The following is a 12846-nucleotide window of genomic DNA, read 5'->3' as shown; positions in this document are numbered from 1 at the left end:
TTTTTTATCTCTTTCCCTTCTGACTCACTCTGAAGCTCTTCCATACCCTATGCCTCCCACCCCCATTCCTTTGACACTTCTGTGGGGAGTTCAGGATGACACAGGAGGAAAGTGCGAACAGATTAAAGGATGGATGGTTCTAGGAACCAAAGGACTTTAGCCATCAAAGGCCCTAAATAGCTATAAACCAAAATAATCACCTAAATTGGGAGCTATTCTGGGATCTAGTGAGGAAACTTCATTAAAAAGGGGTGGGGGGAGCAGTAGGTGATGGTAACAAGAGAAAATGGAGGGATAAAATTTTGTTTGAGGCTTATTGATTCAATCATGGTCATAGTGGTTCCCTACCCGGTGACAGGTCCTGTTAGGTCCCGACCTTAATTCTTGGAAGCTCTTTTTGAATCTCCAGATAATTAATGCAACGATGCAGATGGATCCATAGGTGTAGAAGGGATGTGCAACATCCCATGGAACAAATGTAGGGTTCAACATGATCTAAAACTCACTAGCCATCCCTTTTCCTAGGCTTCCAGTGTCTTGGAACCTAATGCCTCCACATTCTAGATCTTGTCATTTCTGCCTCACAGAAGTTGGATCCTAACCACTAGACCACATCACAAAGCCATCCTGTTCCACAAGGTAAGCATAGCATCACAGACCTTTATGTGTCTTAGAGAAGCTCGTGTGGTGATTCAGTGTTCCGATGAGTGTTTGGTTGCCTATAGGGGATGCAGCCTGGGAGAAAAGGTCACAGGCAGCATATACTTTTTCATGCTGTTACTATTCCCTATACTCCGATGACTCAGCTCCCTCAGTCACTACACTAGTCTGGCACCTATCCCCAGATTACTGAGTTTTTATGCACACTAAAAAACATGCAAGAGGATAGGGCAGGCATCATATTGTTAATTGTTGGAAACAGAATTTTAATGTCACAGGCAATGATGTGTAGTTAGTATCAAGAAGTTCAAGGAGAGGATGGCACATCATGTGTCAAGGAAAGGATACTGCTGTCTTTTAAATAACTTTCTGACAGTTAAAGAAGGATCCATCCCAGTCTGTGTGGTCCAGCTTGAGATGGATGAGAAGAAATAGTAAATAATACCTTTCATGAAGGCACACAAATGAGGCTCATTTCTACAGCTCTGTCCAGGGCTTGATTTTCCAGAATTGACTCTACAGATTTTATAGCATCTGGCCTATTCATGGAGATGAGTTATTGACAAGGCTTTTGATTAAGGGCTCCAAACTTGTAGCTCTTCAGTTTAAGTCCACCATAGTTGGAATGATTTGCTGAAAGAGTGTTTTGCGAAAATCTGAATTTGAACACCTGTAGCAGGACAGGATTAAACCCAATTAAACCCTAGCAATGGTAACCCTAATATGGTAACTCATATTACCACTGATTGATGCATTAATATTAACATGATCCCTGCTGACATACTATGTCTCCAACACCCCAGGATGTCTGAATTTCCTTGGGAAGTTCTTGCCTTGATAAGAGTGGTCATAGGCCCAAAATGTCAGAAAAGGTTTTTTGGTCCTTCTTCTAGCATTCAGTCCTCCATAAACAGGACTGGTGAACATTTAACATGTGCTTAGCCCTAAGCACATGTAGAATCAAGTCAGTGGTTTTTGATTCTACAAGTATCAAAGGAACAAAGACATTCGGATTGTTTTGCCTGCTTGCTCTCAAAACACTTTAAAGGTCTAGTTTCAAAGACAAGACTAATTCATATGAAGAGCCAACCTTACCAGGGGCTGCAGAAGGGGGAAATAAGGGGTTATTGTTTAATGAGTACAGGGTTTCTGCTTGAGATGATGAATAAAACCATCCCATATTGAAGTGAATATACTTTATGACACTGAATTGTACACTTAACGTGGTAAAATGCTAAATCTTACCACAATTAAACCCCCCCAAAAAACATTCATTAGCACAATAATTTTTTTGCTAACTCCAAGGAAGAATATTCTGAAAATGATTTGACAAAGATATTAGTGAATACTTTTTTAAATGTCCTTCTTATATCTAAAGAGAATTGATCCTCACATTAAAGATAATTTAAGAAGATTCTCACCTGAAAATGGGATGAATTTGAGTCATTTCAACATCTTTTCTAAATTTGCAAATTCCATAATACAAGAACAAGAAGACTTTTTCAACCAAAGAGCATTGAATGACAAGTTAACAAAATTTATTAAAAAGCAGCTTGCATCACCTTTTTAATAGCAAGTCAACATACCTACAAAGTATCTTTTATTACTTTTTAAGACTCCTGCCAAACCAGCCTGCTTCCTGTATCTGCTGCTTCTCTTTATGTGACTACAACAGTTCTTATGGCCCATTAGCCTGACCTCTTGCCCCAGGTGACATCACCAGCATCTGTAAACCTGGCACCTGCTCCAATCGGTGCACTATTTATCTTACAGATAACCCACCCCACTGCCATCCCATTAAGTCACTAAAACCAACTGCTACAAGCTCCTGTCCAGCCACTCACCCAACCCTTGTTCCTCTGTCTTGGGACTGAGGAGTTAGAGCCAACTGCAGATTCCAAAATGGTCTTATGAGGTCTGACAATGAAGTTTGTGAATGCATCCTAGAAAAAGTGCTACATACCTCATTGCTGACTAGTACTATGGTCACCTTCAAAGTATTCCCCTTGGGAAGCTAAGCGCTCACTCTAGTGTCTAGTCTACCCTTTGAAGAAATTTTGGAATTCTTTTTCTGGAATGACTATCACAGCTGTCATTGTACAGTACACAAAAGCACATAACAACAATAATGAACACAACTCAGTGAGACTCTGCCACATGTCAATATGAGCACAGCTATGAGACACTGATATACCAAGGTTATGAAACCTTAACTAAGTTGTTTGTACAGTGCTGTCAACATAAGCACACAGCTCTGACGGTCATTCCCTAAAAAGAGTTCCAGAATTGCTTTGAAGGGTGGTCTAGGCTTTGGCACTGGTGCATAGCTTCCCAAGGGGAATACTTCAAAGGTAACTGTAGCGATATTCAGCAGTGAGGTAGGCAGCACTTTTTGTAGGATGAGTTTGTGAACTGAACTGTCAGATCTTTGTAAGTCTTTTTGCAGACTAGGTCTTACTATAGATTTATTTACTGATTTGGTACTCTCTGATGGAGGGTGCTTGTATGGATAGGACAGTGGAATCAGTGTTTTCCTAAACAAGGGCACATTCACATAATGAACACAGCTGATTAAATCTGTCATTTTTTAATGACACGAGCATGGATCATCACATTTACCTTTCTTGCCTCATGGTTTAGAGAACAGCAAACAAAGCAATGAAGTACATGAAAAGCCTCTGTGGACTCTGGAGGTCTATATGCTTCTACAAAGAAACAAATGAAGCTTGCTTAGTAGAAGGTACTTCTACTAAGCTTGCTTAAGTCTGACTCTGTTTTCTTTCCTTTTTTTTTTTTTTTTTTTTGCAGTTTTTGGCCAGGGCCAGGTTTGAACCCACCACCTCTGGTATATGGGGCCGGCACTCTACTCCTTTGAGCCACAGGCGCCGCCCAATGATCCTGTTTTCATTACAAGGCTGCAGTGCCATAGTTGTAATAGAATTTCTTTAGGAAATTCTTCATGGCTACCACTTTATAAGTACCATAAGTCATATAGTTTTGTAAAGAAAAATCCTGACAGACATGCCACTGATGTGAGTCTTGTCCCTCCACAGAAGCCTCACAAAGTAGGTTCACTGTGTCTCAGACTAGGAAAATACTAGCAAACACCTAAGATGTACCAAGGTGCTGGGGACAGAGATACATAGTTACTGCCATTCAGCAGCGAAGCTTTTATACGTGAGCGTCTTCATTAATGCCCAAGAGCTAAAATTTGCAGGAGGTTCTCCGCGAAGCAGCAAAGTCCTATCAGGGAGACCATCAAATGTAGAATATAGTCAGAGTCACTAGAGGGCAGCACCTGCCTTCCCAACACTAGTCCATCAATGTCTCAGCACTGGCAGGTGCTTTCAAAGGTCAGCTGCTCAAGTGGCTTTCAATGCTGGCCTTACATCAGAATCACTAGGAGGCTTGTTAAAAATATAAATCTCCTGGTTTCACCCCATACCTAATGAATCAGAATCTCTAGAGATAGCATACAGCAACCTATATATTAATATTAAATAAAAATCAAACATAATTCTTCAGCAATAGGGTATTAGGCTACCGGGGGTTATTTGAGAGCAACTTCCCTTCAAAGAGCAACAGTTCTCAATGTTGTTAAGAACTTCTAATGGTAAGACTCTGAGGAAACTACATCCCTCTCCTGGTGCAAAATTTGATTCAATATCAGGGGGTATGGGCTTCACTTATGGACACCCAAGGGAACTCAAAGAGCCTGGTTAAGAAACTAAAGTATAATTTAGCCAAGCCACTGACCAACACTCATAGGTGGGATCCTCAGCAAGGCCAGAGTCCTTCATTTTTTTTTTTGTTTTTTGAGACAGAGTCTTACTATGTCACCCTCAGTAGAGTGCTATAACATCATAGCTCACAGCAACCTCAGACTCTTGGGCTTAAGCGATTCTCTTGCCTCAGCCTCCCAAGTAGCTGGGACTACAGGTGCCCGCCCAATGCTGGGCTATATTTTTGTTGATGTTTTAGTTGTCATTGTTGTTTAGCAGGCCCAGGCTGGGTTCAAACCCACCTGCCCCAATGTATGTGGCTGGTGCCCCAGCCACTAAGCTATGGGCACGGAGCCCAAATTTTAAAAGTTATAGCAAAATAGTCTGGGTGTAATAGCTCATGCTTATAACCCTGGCACTTTGGGAGGCCAAGGCAGGAGGATCACTTGAACCCAGGAGTTTGAGACCTGAGAAATATAACCAGACCCCATCTCTGCAAGAAAAAAAATTAGCTGGGTATAGTGCTGTGTGCTTATAGTCCAAGCTAGGAAGGCTGAGCCAGGATAATCGCTTGACCTGAGGAATTTGAGGTTGCAATGAGCTTTGACCATGCCACTGCACTCTAACCAGGGCAACAGAGCTAGACTCTGTCTCAGAAAAGAAAAGAAATGGCTTGGCGCTTATAGCTCAGTGAGCAGAGCGCCAGCCACCTACACTGAGACTGGCAGGTTTGAGCCCAGCCTGGGCCTGCTAAACAACAATGACAACTGCAACCAAATATATATATATAAATCTGGGCGCTGTGGCGGACACCTATAGTCCCAGATGCTCAGGAGGTTGAGGCAAGAGAATCGCTTAAGCTCAAGAGTCTGAGGTTGCTGTGAGCTATGATGTCACAGTACTCTACTGAGGGCGACATAGTGAGATCTCTCGGAAAAAAAAAAAAAAGAAAGAAAAAAGAAGTTATAGCAAAATAAGGAATCAGAGAAGACACAAATTACTGATATCAATAATAAGAGAAATGAGTTACCACAAATTCCAAAGATACTACAAGAATAATAAATTTGTAATATGAAAACTTTAATGTCTGTAAATTGACAACTTAAATGAAGTGGACTGCCATGATTTGGATATTCACTTTCAAAATTCATGTGTTAGAAATTTAATTCCTAGTGTAACAGTGTTGAGAGGTAGAGCATTTTGGGAAACGTTTAGGTCATGACGGCAAAGCAGTCTAATGCTGCCATAAAAAGAGTCCTCTCTCTTCTGCTTTTCTGCTGTGTGAGGTGCAGCATTTGTCCCCATTTTACCCTTCCATCCTCTGCCATGTGAGGATGCAGCAAGAAAGCCCTCATCAGATGCTGGTGACTCCCCAGACTCCAGAACTATGAGGGAATAAATTTCTGTTCTGTTTAAATTACCCACCCTGTGATATTTTTTATAGCAGCACAAAATGGACTAAGACATGGATTTGAAAAAAAAAATCGAAATTTATTCAAGAAGAAATATATAACCTGAATAGCCTTATAGCTGTTTAAAGAAATTGCACTTGTAGTTGAAATCCTATCACAAAAAAAAATCTTGTTATAAAGAGACTCCAGGCTTATGTTTAGTGGTGAACACTACCAAATAGTTTAGGAAGAAATGATACCAATGCTATACCAATTTTTCCAGAAATGGAAAAAGAAGAGAATACTTCTCAATTCATTGTTTGAAGCCAACATTGCTGTGATACCAAATCCAAAAATATCACAAGAATAGAAAACTATAGGCCAATATTCTTCATAAACACATGTAAAAATTCTTAAGAATATTATAGAAAATTAAATCCAGCAACATATAAAACGTATGATACATAATGACTAAGGGGTTTATCCCAGGAATTGTAGGATTCGTTTAACACTCAAAGTTGATCATTGAAATCCACTGTGTTAACAAACTAAGAAGGAAAAACCTATTTTTTGGTCAAATGGATACAGAAAAAAACATTTGACAAAATCCAACCCACTTCCTCACAAAAACTATAGCAGGCTCAAAACAAAATAGATGTTCTACTGATTGATAAAAATTATCTACAAAAAAACTTGCATGCTACTAGTAAAAAATTCAGGGACAAGGCAAGGATGTCCACTCTTAACAATTCTTTTCAACATTGCACTGAAGGTTCTGACCAGTTTAATTGGGAGGAAAAAAAGGAATAAAAGGCATCCATAATGGAAAGGGGGGAGTAAAACTGCCTTAATTTGCAGATAGTGTGATTATTTATGTAGAAAATGTCATGCAATCAATCTATTAAAAAGCTACTGGAACTAATAAGTGAGTTAAGCCAGGTTGAATAAGATCAAGGTACAAAAATCAGGTGTATTTTTATGTACTTGCAAAAATCAGAATTTGAAATTTAGAGTGCTATGGCATCACAGCTCACAGCAACCTCAAACTCTTGGGCTCAAGCGATTCTCTTGCCTCAGCCTCCCAAGTAGCTGCCACAACACCTGGCTATTTTTTTGGTCGTAGTTGTCATTGTTTGGCAGGCCTGGGCTGGGTTCAAACCCACCAGCTCTGGTGTATGTGACTGATGTCCTACCCACTGAGCTACAGGCGCTGAGCCCAGAATTTGAAATTCTAAAAAATACTATTCACAATTGCATCAAAAACTATGATGTTCTTAGAGATAAATCTGACAAAAGATATGAAAGATGTATGCACCAAAAACTATAAAATACTTCTCAGAAAATGTAAAGATCTCCATAAATGGAGAACATATACCTTCTTTGTGGATCAGAAGTAATATCGTTTAAATGTCATTCTCCCCAAGGTGATCTATAGATTTAGGAAGAAAGGGAATTAACCCAGACAGAGCACCATTACCAGGTACCAGGCTAGTTGCATACATCACCTCATTGAATGCTTGCCACCAGCCAGACCCAGGTATTGTTATCCATGTTATAGAAGAGGAAACTGAACCACCAAGAAAAGTAACCAGCCAAAGGCCACAGCAACTTAATGATGGATAAAAAGTTTGATTCTATACTCCACTAAGCCTTGCCATCTCCATTTCATTCAAGTTGACGAGATACAAACACTTAGTAAGATTATAAATAAGATGTCTGAAATTGCAGACTATTCACATGGCCATTAGTTTGTGAAAAGAAGAATGACAACACTAAAAGGAATTTTAAAACAGGAGCCAAAGACCAAGGCTGTATCCATAGGTGTCCGGTGTCATCCAGGTGCCCGTGCACACCTGGTTCCTCTCATCAGGTGTGTTCCCCAGCTGCAAGAGAGGCATCAGGCTGTCACACAGCCCAGTGACAATAGCACCTGAGGTTCCACTCACACCCCTGACTTGATTACAAGTTCATCAAACACCTGCTGAGTAGAATAGAACTTGCAATGTAAGTAGACCTATAAGAAGAGAATGCCTTGACCAGCAGGTGGAAGTCTGCCAGGGTTGTATTTTTCAGAGTTAATTAATGAATTAGCTTATTCCTCCTGGCTTATGCCTCCATGTCTTTGCAGTTAAATTACCTACTGGGTCCATCCCAAAGGGAACACTGGCTCAGAGAAGCTTGATAGAATGGATCCTTCTTCCTATAAAGCTGAGGAATGCTGACTCCTAATTCTCTCACCTCTCTGTTCCTCCTAGTCAGTCTCTAACCTCCTGACTAGCTACAGAGGCAGAGAGAACAAGCTTAAACACCAGGCTGCTGTAAAGACTACAGTCCCCAGCCTCTTAACAGAGGAGACTGAGCACCACCATTCCTAATCTAAGCCATCTCTGTGTGCCCTAGCTTTCTCCCTGTTATTAACAATGGTGTCCATTAAAAGCTATGTATTGAATAACACATTGTAGGTATTATAAATGTTATCTAGAAATAAATTCTGATAACTTGAAAGTTACATGTTTTCAGCATAATAGAAAATAATAAGCATCTATACAATAATACCCAAAGTATCTAACAGTGTGCCTGGCATACAACCTCCTTATAAATATTATATAAAACTGCTATATAAATCTCCTATAAAGGGGAGGGAGAGATTATTTTTGGCAGATGTGATCTGGGAAAATTTCATATAGAAGATGGCATTCAAGCTGGTCCTTGAAGCAGAGAGAAGATTTTATGTGGAGCTGGAAGAGGGGGTGATCCAAATGCAGGAATTGACATACATAAGCTGCTAATGTCTCAGTGTGATGATAATATGTGACGATAATAGGATTCCCAAAGTATTTGTCTTACTCTGGTTGCATTTTATTTTGTATGCATTTGATCTCAAGTTTTAGAGCTTATCTTTATATGGAAACAGGTTGTGAATATCTCCTTGTGAATATGTGTTTCTGCATCACGTGGACAAGAACTACGGAGATGGGTCTTCAGAACCTGACCATATGTGTTTCTAGGTATAAACGTCTGTGTGGGTGCATTTCTCTACACAGATTTTTTGGTCTTTGTGGGTGTGTGCACATGCAGTCCTGAGGGATGAGAAGGAAAGATAGAAAGGATTTAGAGGGGAAGAGAGGGAAGTTCTTGAGGGTGTTGGGGCTCAGAAAGTGATACCCCAAATCCTAGTGCTTTGACCTACTGAGAAAAGCTGCCTCAGAATAAAGGCCCTGTTAACCCTGTCTGTCACATACACAATCAAAGAGCAAGGAGGTACTCTCTGTGGAGTTTCCTTATCTAACAAAGAAATCTCCTTTCCAAAAGAAAATTAATTGTCTTAAACTCTCCCTAAGGATCTCATCAAATAACCAGGAAAGATTAGACTTTTCATCTGTTCTTCTGAGGGCAGAACCGAGAGATTACCTGGGGGTTTCCATCTGCGTAATAAGACAGCCTGTGCAGCTCCAACTCTCACCTTCCCACAGAGTCTGCCACCTAAAAAGAATTACCTATATTCCCCAGCTCCCCCCTCCCCATGTAAAGGGTACCACAGAAGGTTATTGAATGATCATTCTATAATCTCCCCCATGCCCTCACATAAATAAATTTGTATGCCTTTCTCCCATTAATCTGCCTTTCAGAGAACTGTCAAAAGGTGAGGGTAAGGTCTCAATAAGGCCGTTCCCATGACCATACCCAGGGGTCTAAGGAGTTTTAAAACCCTTCTTAGTATGGTTGGTGTCTTTTGGACAGACTTTGTGTTGGGTCACCATTTCAAAGCCTTATGAGGACTTCTTCCTCAATTTTATTTTAGCTTACCTCAACAGTATTTTTGTTGTTATTGTTGTTATTTGTTTTGTTTGTTTGTTTGTTTTAGGAGACAGAATCTTACTTTTTGCCTAGGCTGGCCTTAAACTCCTCTCTAATCCTCCTACCTCAGCCTCCCAAAAAGCTGGTCCTCCCATGTACCACCATCCTTAGCTGTTCCCCAGCTTATCTTTGTGTCTTTGGGGACTAATTCATTTGGTTTTGTCAGCCCAATTTGGGAGGTCTTGCCAGCCATCATCAGTGACAGCCTGCCTCACACAATAGTCATATATATTCAGCCAGTGTGGGGGGTCGGGAACTATATACATTTATTAGGGGGAGCAGAGGGCATGTGCAATGATATATGTGACATACATCTCAAGTTCACTTTGGGGTGAGGTTTTAGCATTAAAATGAGGTGGAATTTGGCTCTTTATGTCAAAAGGTGAACAGTAGGACACAAAGACAGTTTGTGCTCAGCTTCCATAATCTGGCTGAAACTGGCCCAAAATCTACCATTGCTTACAGAAGGAAATGTTTATAACGCTGGTCCTCTGTCCAGTCAGAGTTATAGTGGTCTAGCTTGTAAATCAGAGTTAGGAAGGATCGGATAGCTCCTATTGTTAGGGAGCTTAGCAAGAGGGTGGTTTTTCTAGTAGTTGTAGGAATTTAGAAAGTTGCTATGCCAGCCAGGACCTGAACCCTCAATGCCTAAGTAACTTTTTTTTTTTTTTGAGACAGTTTCACTTTATTGCTCCATGCTAGAGTACCCTGACATCAGCCTAACTCACAGCAACCTCATACTCCTGGGCTCAAGCCATCATCCTGCCTCAGCCTCCCAAGTAGCTGGGACTACATGCACCAGCCACAACTTCCAGCTAATTTTTTCTATTTTTAGTAGAGACAGGGTTTCACTCTTACTCAGGCTGGTCTTAAATTCCTGAGCTCAAGTGATCCTTTATATATATATATATATATATATATATTCTTTACTGCATACCATTACCTCAGCCTCCCGGAGTGCTGGCCAGTAACTGTTGTTTCCTTAAGTTCTGTCTTAGTTGATAAGGGGATATCGCAGATCACACATCTTTGTTTCTGTATGTCAGGGATTTGTAAGTTCTGTCTTTTTTTAATTGTACCACTTGATAAAATTGTCAGAGTTATTATCTAAATCACCTATATTAACTCTGTTGTATAGTTATGTGTCAAAATGGGTCTCTCTACATCTAAGCTTTCTCTCCTCTCCATATAGGGGGAATACAATTAGCCTTTTCTAGTATTCATATTTGTCTAAGGCCAGTTTCTCCTTAGTTTTATTCTGTTCCTTTCCATCCTTTTTCCTCACTTGGAAAATTTTAAAGATTAACTGAGAAATAAAAAGTCACTCAGTCATTATGTTCAAAAACGTAAGTAAGGTAGTATATATGTTAATTAACTCAATTTAACCATTTCATAATGTATTACTGTACACACTTCAAAACAACATATATATAATTTTATTTGTCACTTAAAGTAAATAAATGTCTCTGAAAGACTCAAAGAAAGAAAGTTATTAAACTATTCGTGTTTCCTTTTGTGAACACTTAAAAGTATATTTACATAATGGCCTCTGTTACTAATGTTATGGATAAGAAGTAACAGGTTTAGTTCAAAGATAAAGTAAGAGTTTTAGGCATGATTCAGAGTCTCTAAAATTCAGTTTACCATATAAAAAATAATGACAACACAGATTTGTTTTTTAAGAGACAGGGTCTTGCTATGTTGCCCAGGCTTGTCCCTTGGCCTGAAGCAATCTTCCTGCCTCAACCTTTTAAGTAGCTTGGGATTACGGGCACACACCACCACACCTAGCCATGAAATTCGTATAATTCTAGAAATCATAAATATGTAACACGTTAGTAAAGGTTGCAGTTTCTAGGTTATTCACTAACTTTAAGAGCTTAAGTAAATGATGAAGTTAATAATAAATAATCTTCAGATGCCTGAACTATTTTTAAGAAACCGGCACAAAAATACTACTCAGTAAACATAATTTTTATATACTGTCATTTCTCAGAATAGCAATATACTAACAAATGTGCAAAAATGTGCAAATGAATTAGATAACATGTAATGAGTGCCCATGAAACAAACAAGCTTAACAGTTCTTGGTTTTCTGTCTTGTGGTGTTCTCTTATGCCTGGAGAGAAAAGTTGGTTATTTTAGTTAAAAATAATTAATATAGGTGGTCAAGTATGCTAGGTATAAGAATTGCAGAGAAATCTAAATATAAGATAGTACATAATTTGTGTTTATTAGGAAAATTATGTGTCTTACTTTTTCTAAATGGTTACTTAATTATGATATTGTATTTTTTTATTTAATATATTGATATGTTGGATAGGCATGGTGGCTTATGCCTGTAATCCTAGCATTCTGGGAGGCCAAGGTAGGTGGATTGCCTGAGCTCAGGAGTTCCAGACCAGGTTGAGCAAGAGTGAGACCCCATTTCTACTAAAAATAGAAAACTAGCTGGGCATTGTGGTGGACACCTATAGTACCAGCTACTTAGGAGGCTGAAGCAAGAGGATCGCTTGAGCCCAAGAGTTTGAAGTTGCTGTGAGCTATGTTGCCAGGGCACTCTACTGAGGACAACAGAGTGAGACTCTGTTTCAAAAAAATAATGATAATAATATATTGACATGTTAATTATATTTGAAAGCTCCAGATATATTATTTGTGTACAGATTTATTTATCTGTATATGCCTAAGTGTATATATACTATAAATATAGTATATATAAGGTATATTTCTAAATTCTTTACTGCAAACCATTACATAAATGTACAAAAGGAGTTAAGGAGTACAGTTAGAACTTTGATCTTTTTTTTTTCTGTAAAATAACCAAATTATTTCATGCCCAGAATAGCAGATATTTCTTTGGGTCACAGACACCTTTTGCTACTTTTGGACATACAAAATCATACATTCAAATCATTTTTTAAAGAGATTCCTTACTTTTGAAGAAAGGTTGTTTCTAATAAACATTTTATTTATTGCTTTGTATATTGCCCACAAATATTTCTTATCTTTAGATATTTATGACTTGCAGCTTTTCTTCTTAATAATTATTCTTAATTTTGCCTAGCCCAAATTCAGGCCCCATTTTTTTCAAAAACTATAAAGATGTCTTTTATGAATAAACTGTATTTGAATTTGCTAAAATGGTCCTGAGGTATCACAAAGATTTGCTCATTCAAACCATAAAAACAAGATGCACAATAGGAATAGTTTTG

General features: G+C 39.0%; 2 protein-coding genes across 2 annotated transcripts in view; one reads left to right on the top strand and one right to left on the bottom strand.

Moving 5' to 3' along the window:
* Nucleotides 1-492, bottom strand: part of SPATA31F3 (SPATA31 subfamily F member 3) — a 58752-nt gene extending 58260 nt beyond the window's left edge. The window contains 1 exon segment of the mRNA XM_053606066.1: nucleotides 349-492. Coding sequence (XP_053462041.1) covers nucleotides 349-492 — 144 coding nt within the window.
* PHF24 (PHD finger protein 24) overlaps nucleotides 1-12846 on the top strand; it is a 114070-nt gene that overhangs the window by 909 nt on the left and 100315 nt on the right. Inside the window, exon 2 of the mRNA XM_053569843.1 lies at nucleotides 526-639. The gene's annotated coding sequence lies outside the window, so the exon portion shown is untranslated. The remainder of the gene's footprint in view (nucleotides 1-525; nucleotides 640-12846) is intronic.

Source organism: Nycticebus coucang, chromosome 2, assembly GCF_027406575.1.
Source record: "Nycticebus coucang isolate mNycCou1 chromosome 2, mNycCou1.pri, whole genome shotgun sequence".
Taxonomy (NCBI): domain Eukaryota; kingdom Metazoa; phylum Chordata; class Mammalia; order Primates; family Lorisidae; genus Nycticebus; species Nycticebus coucang.
This window is presented reverse-complemented; position numbering and strand designations above follow the sequence as displayed.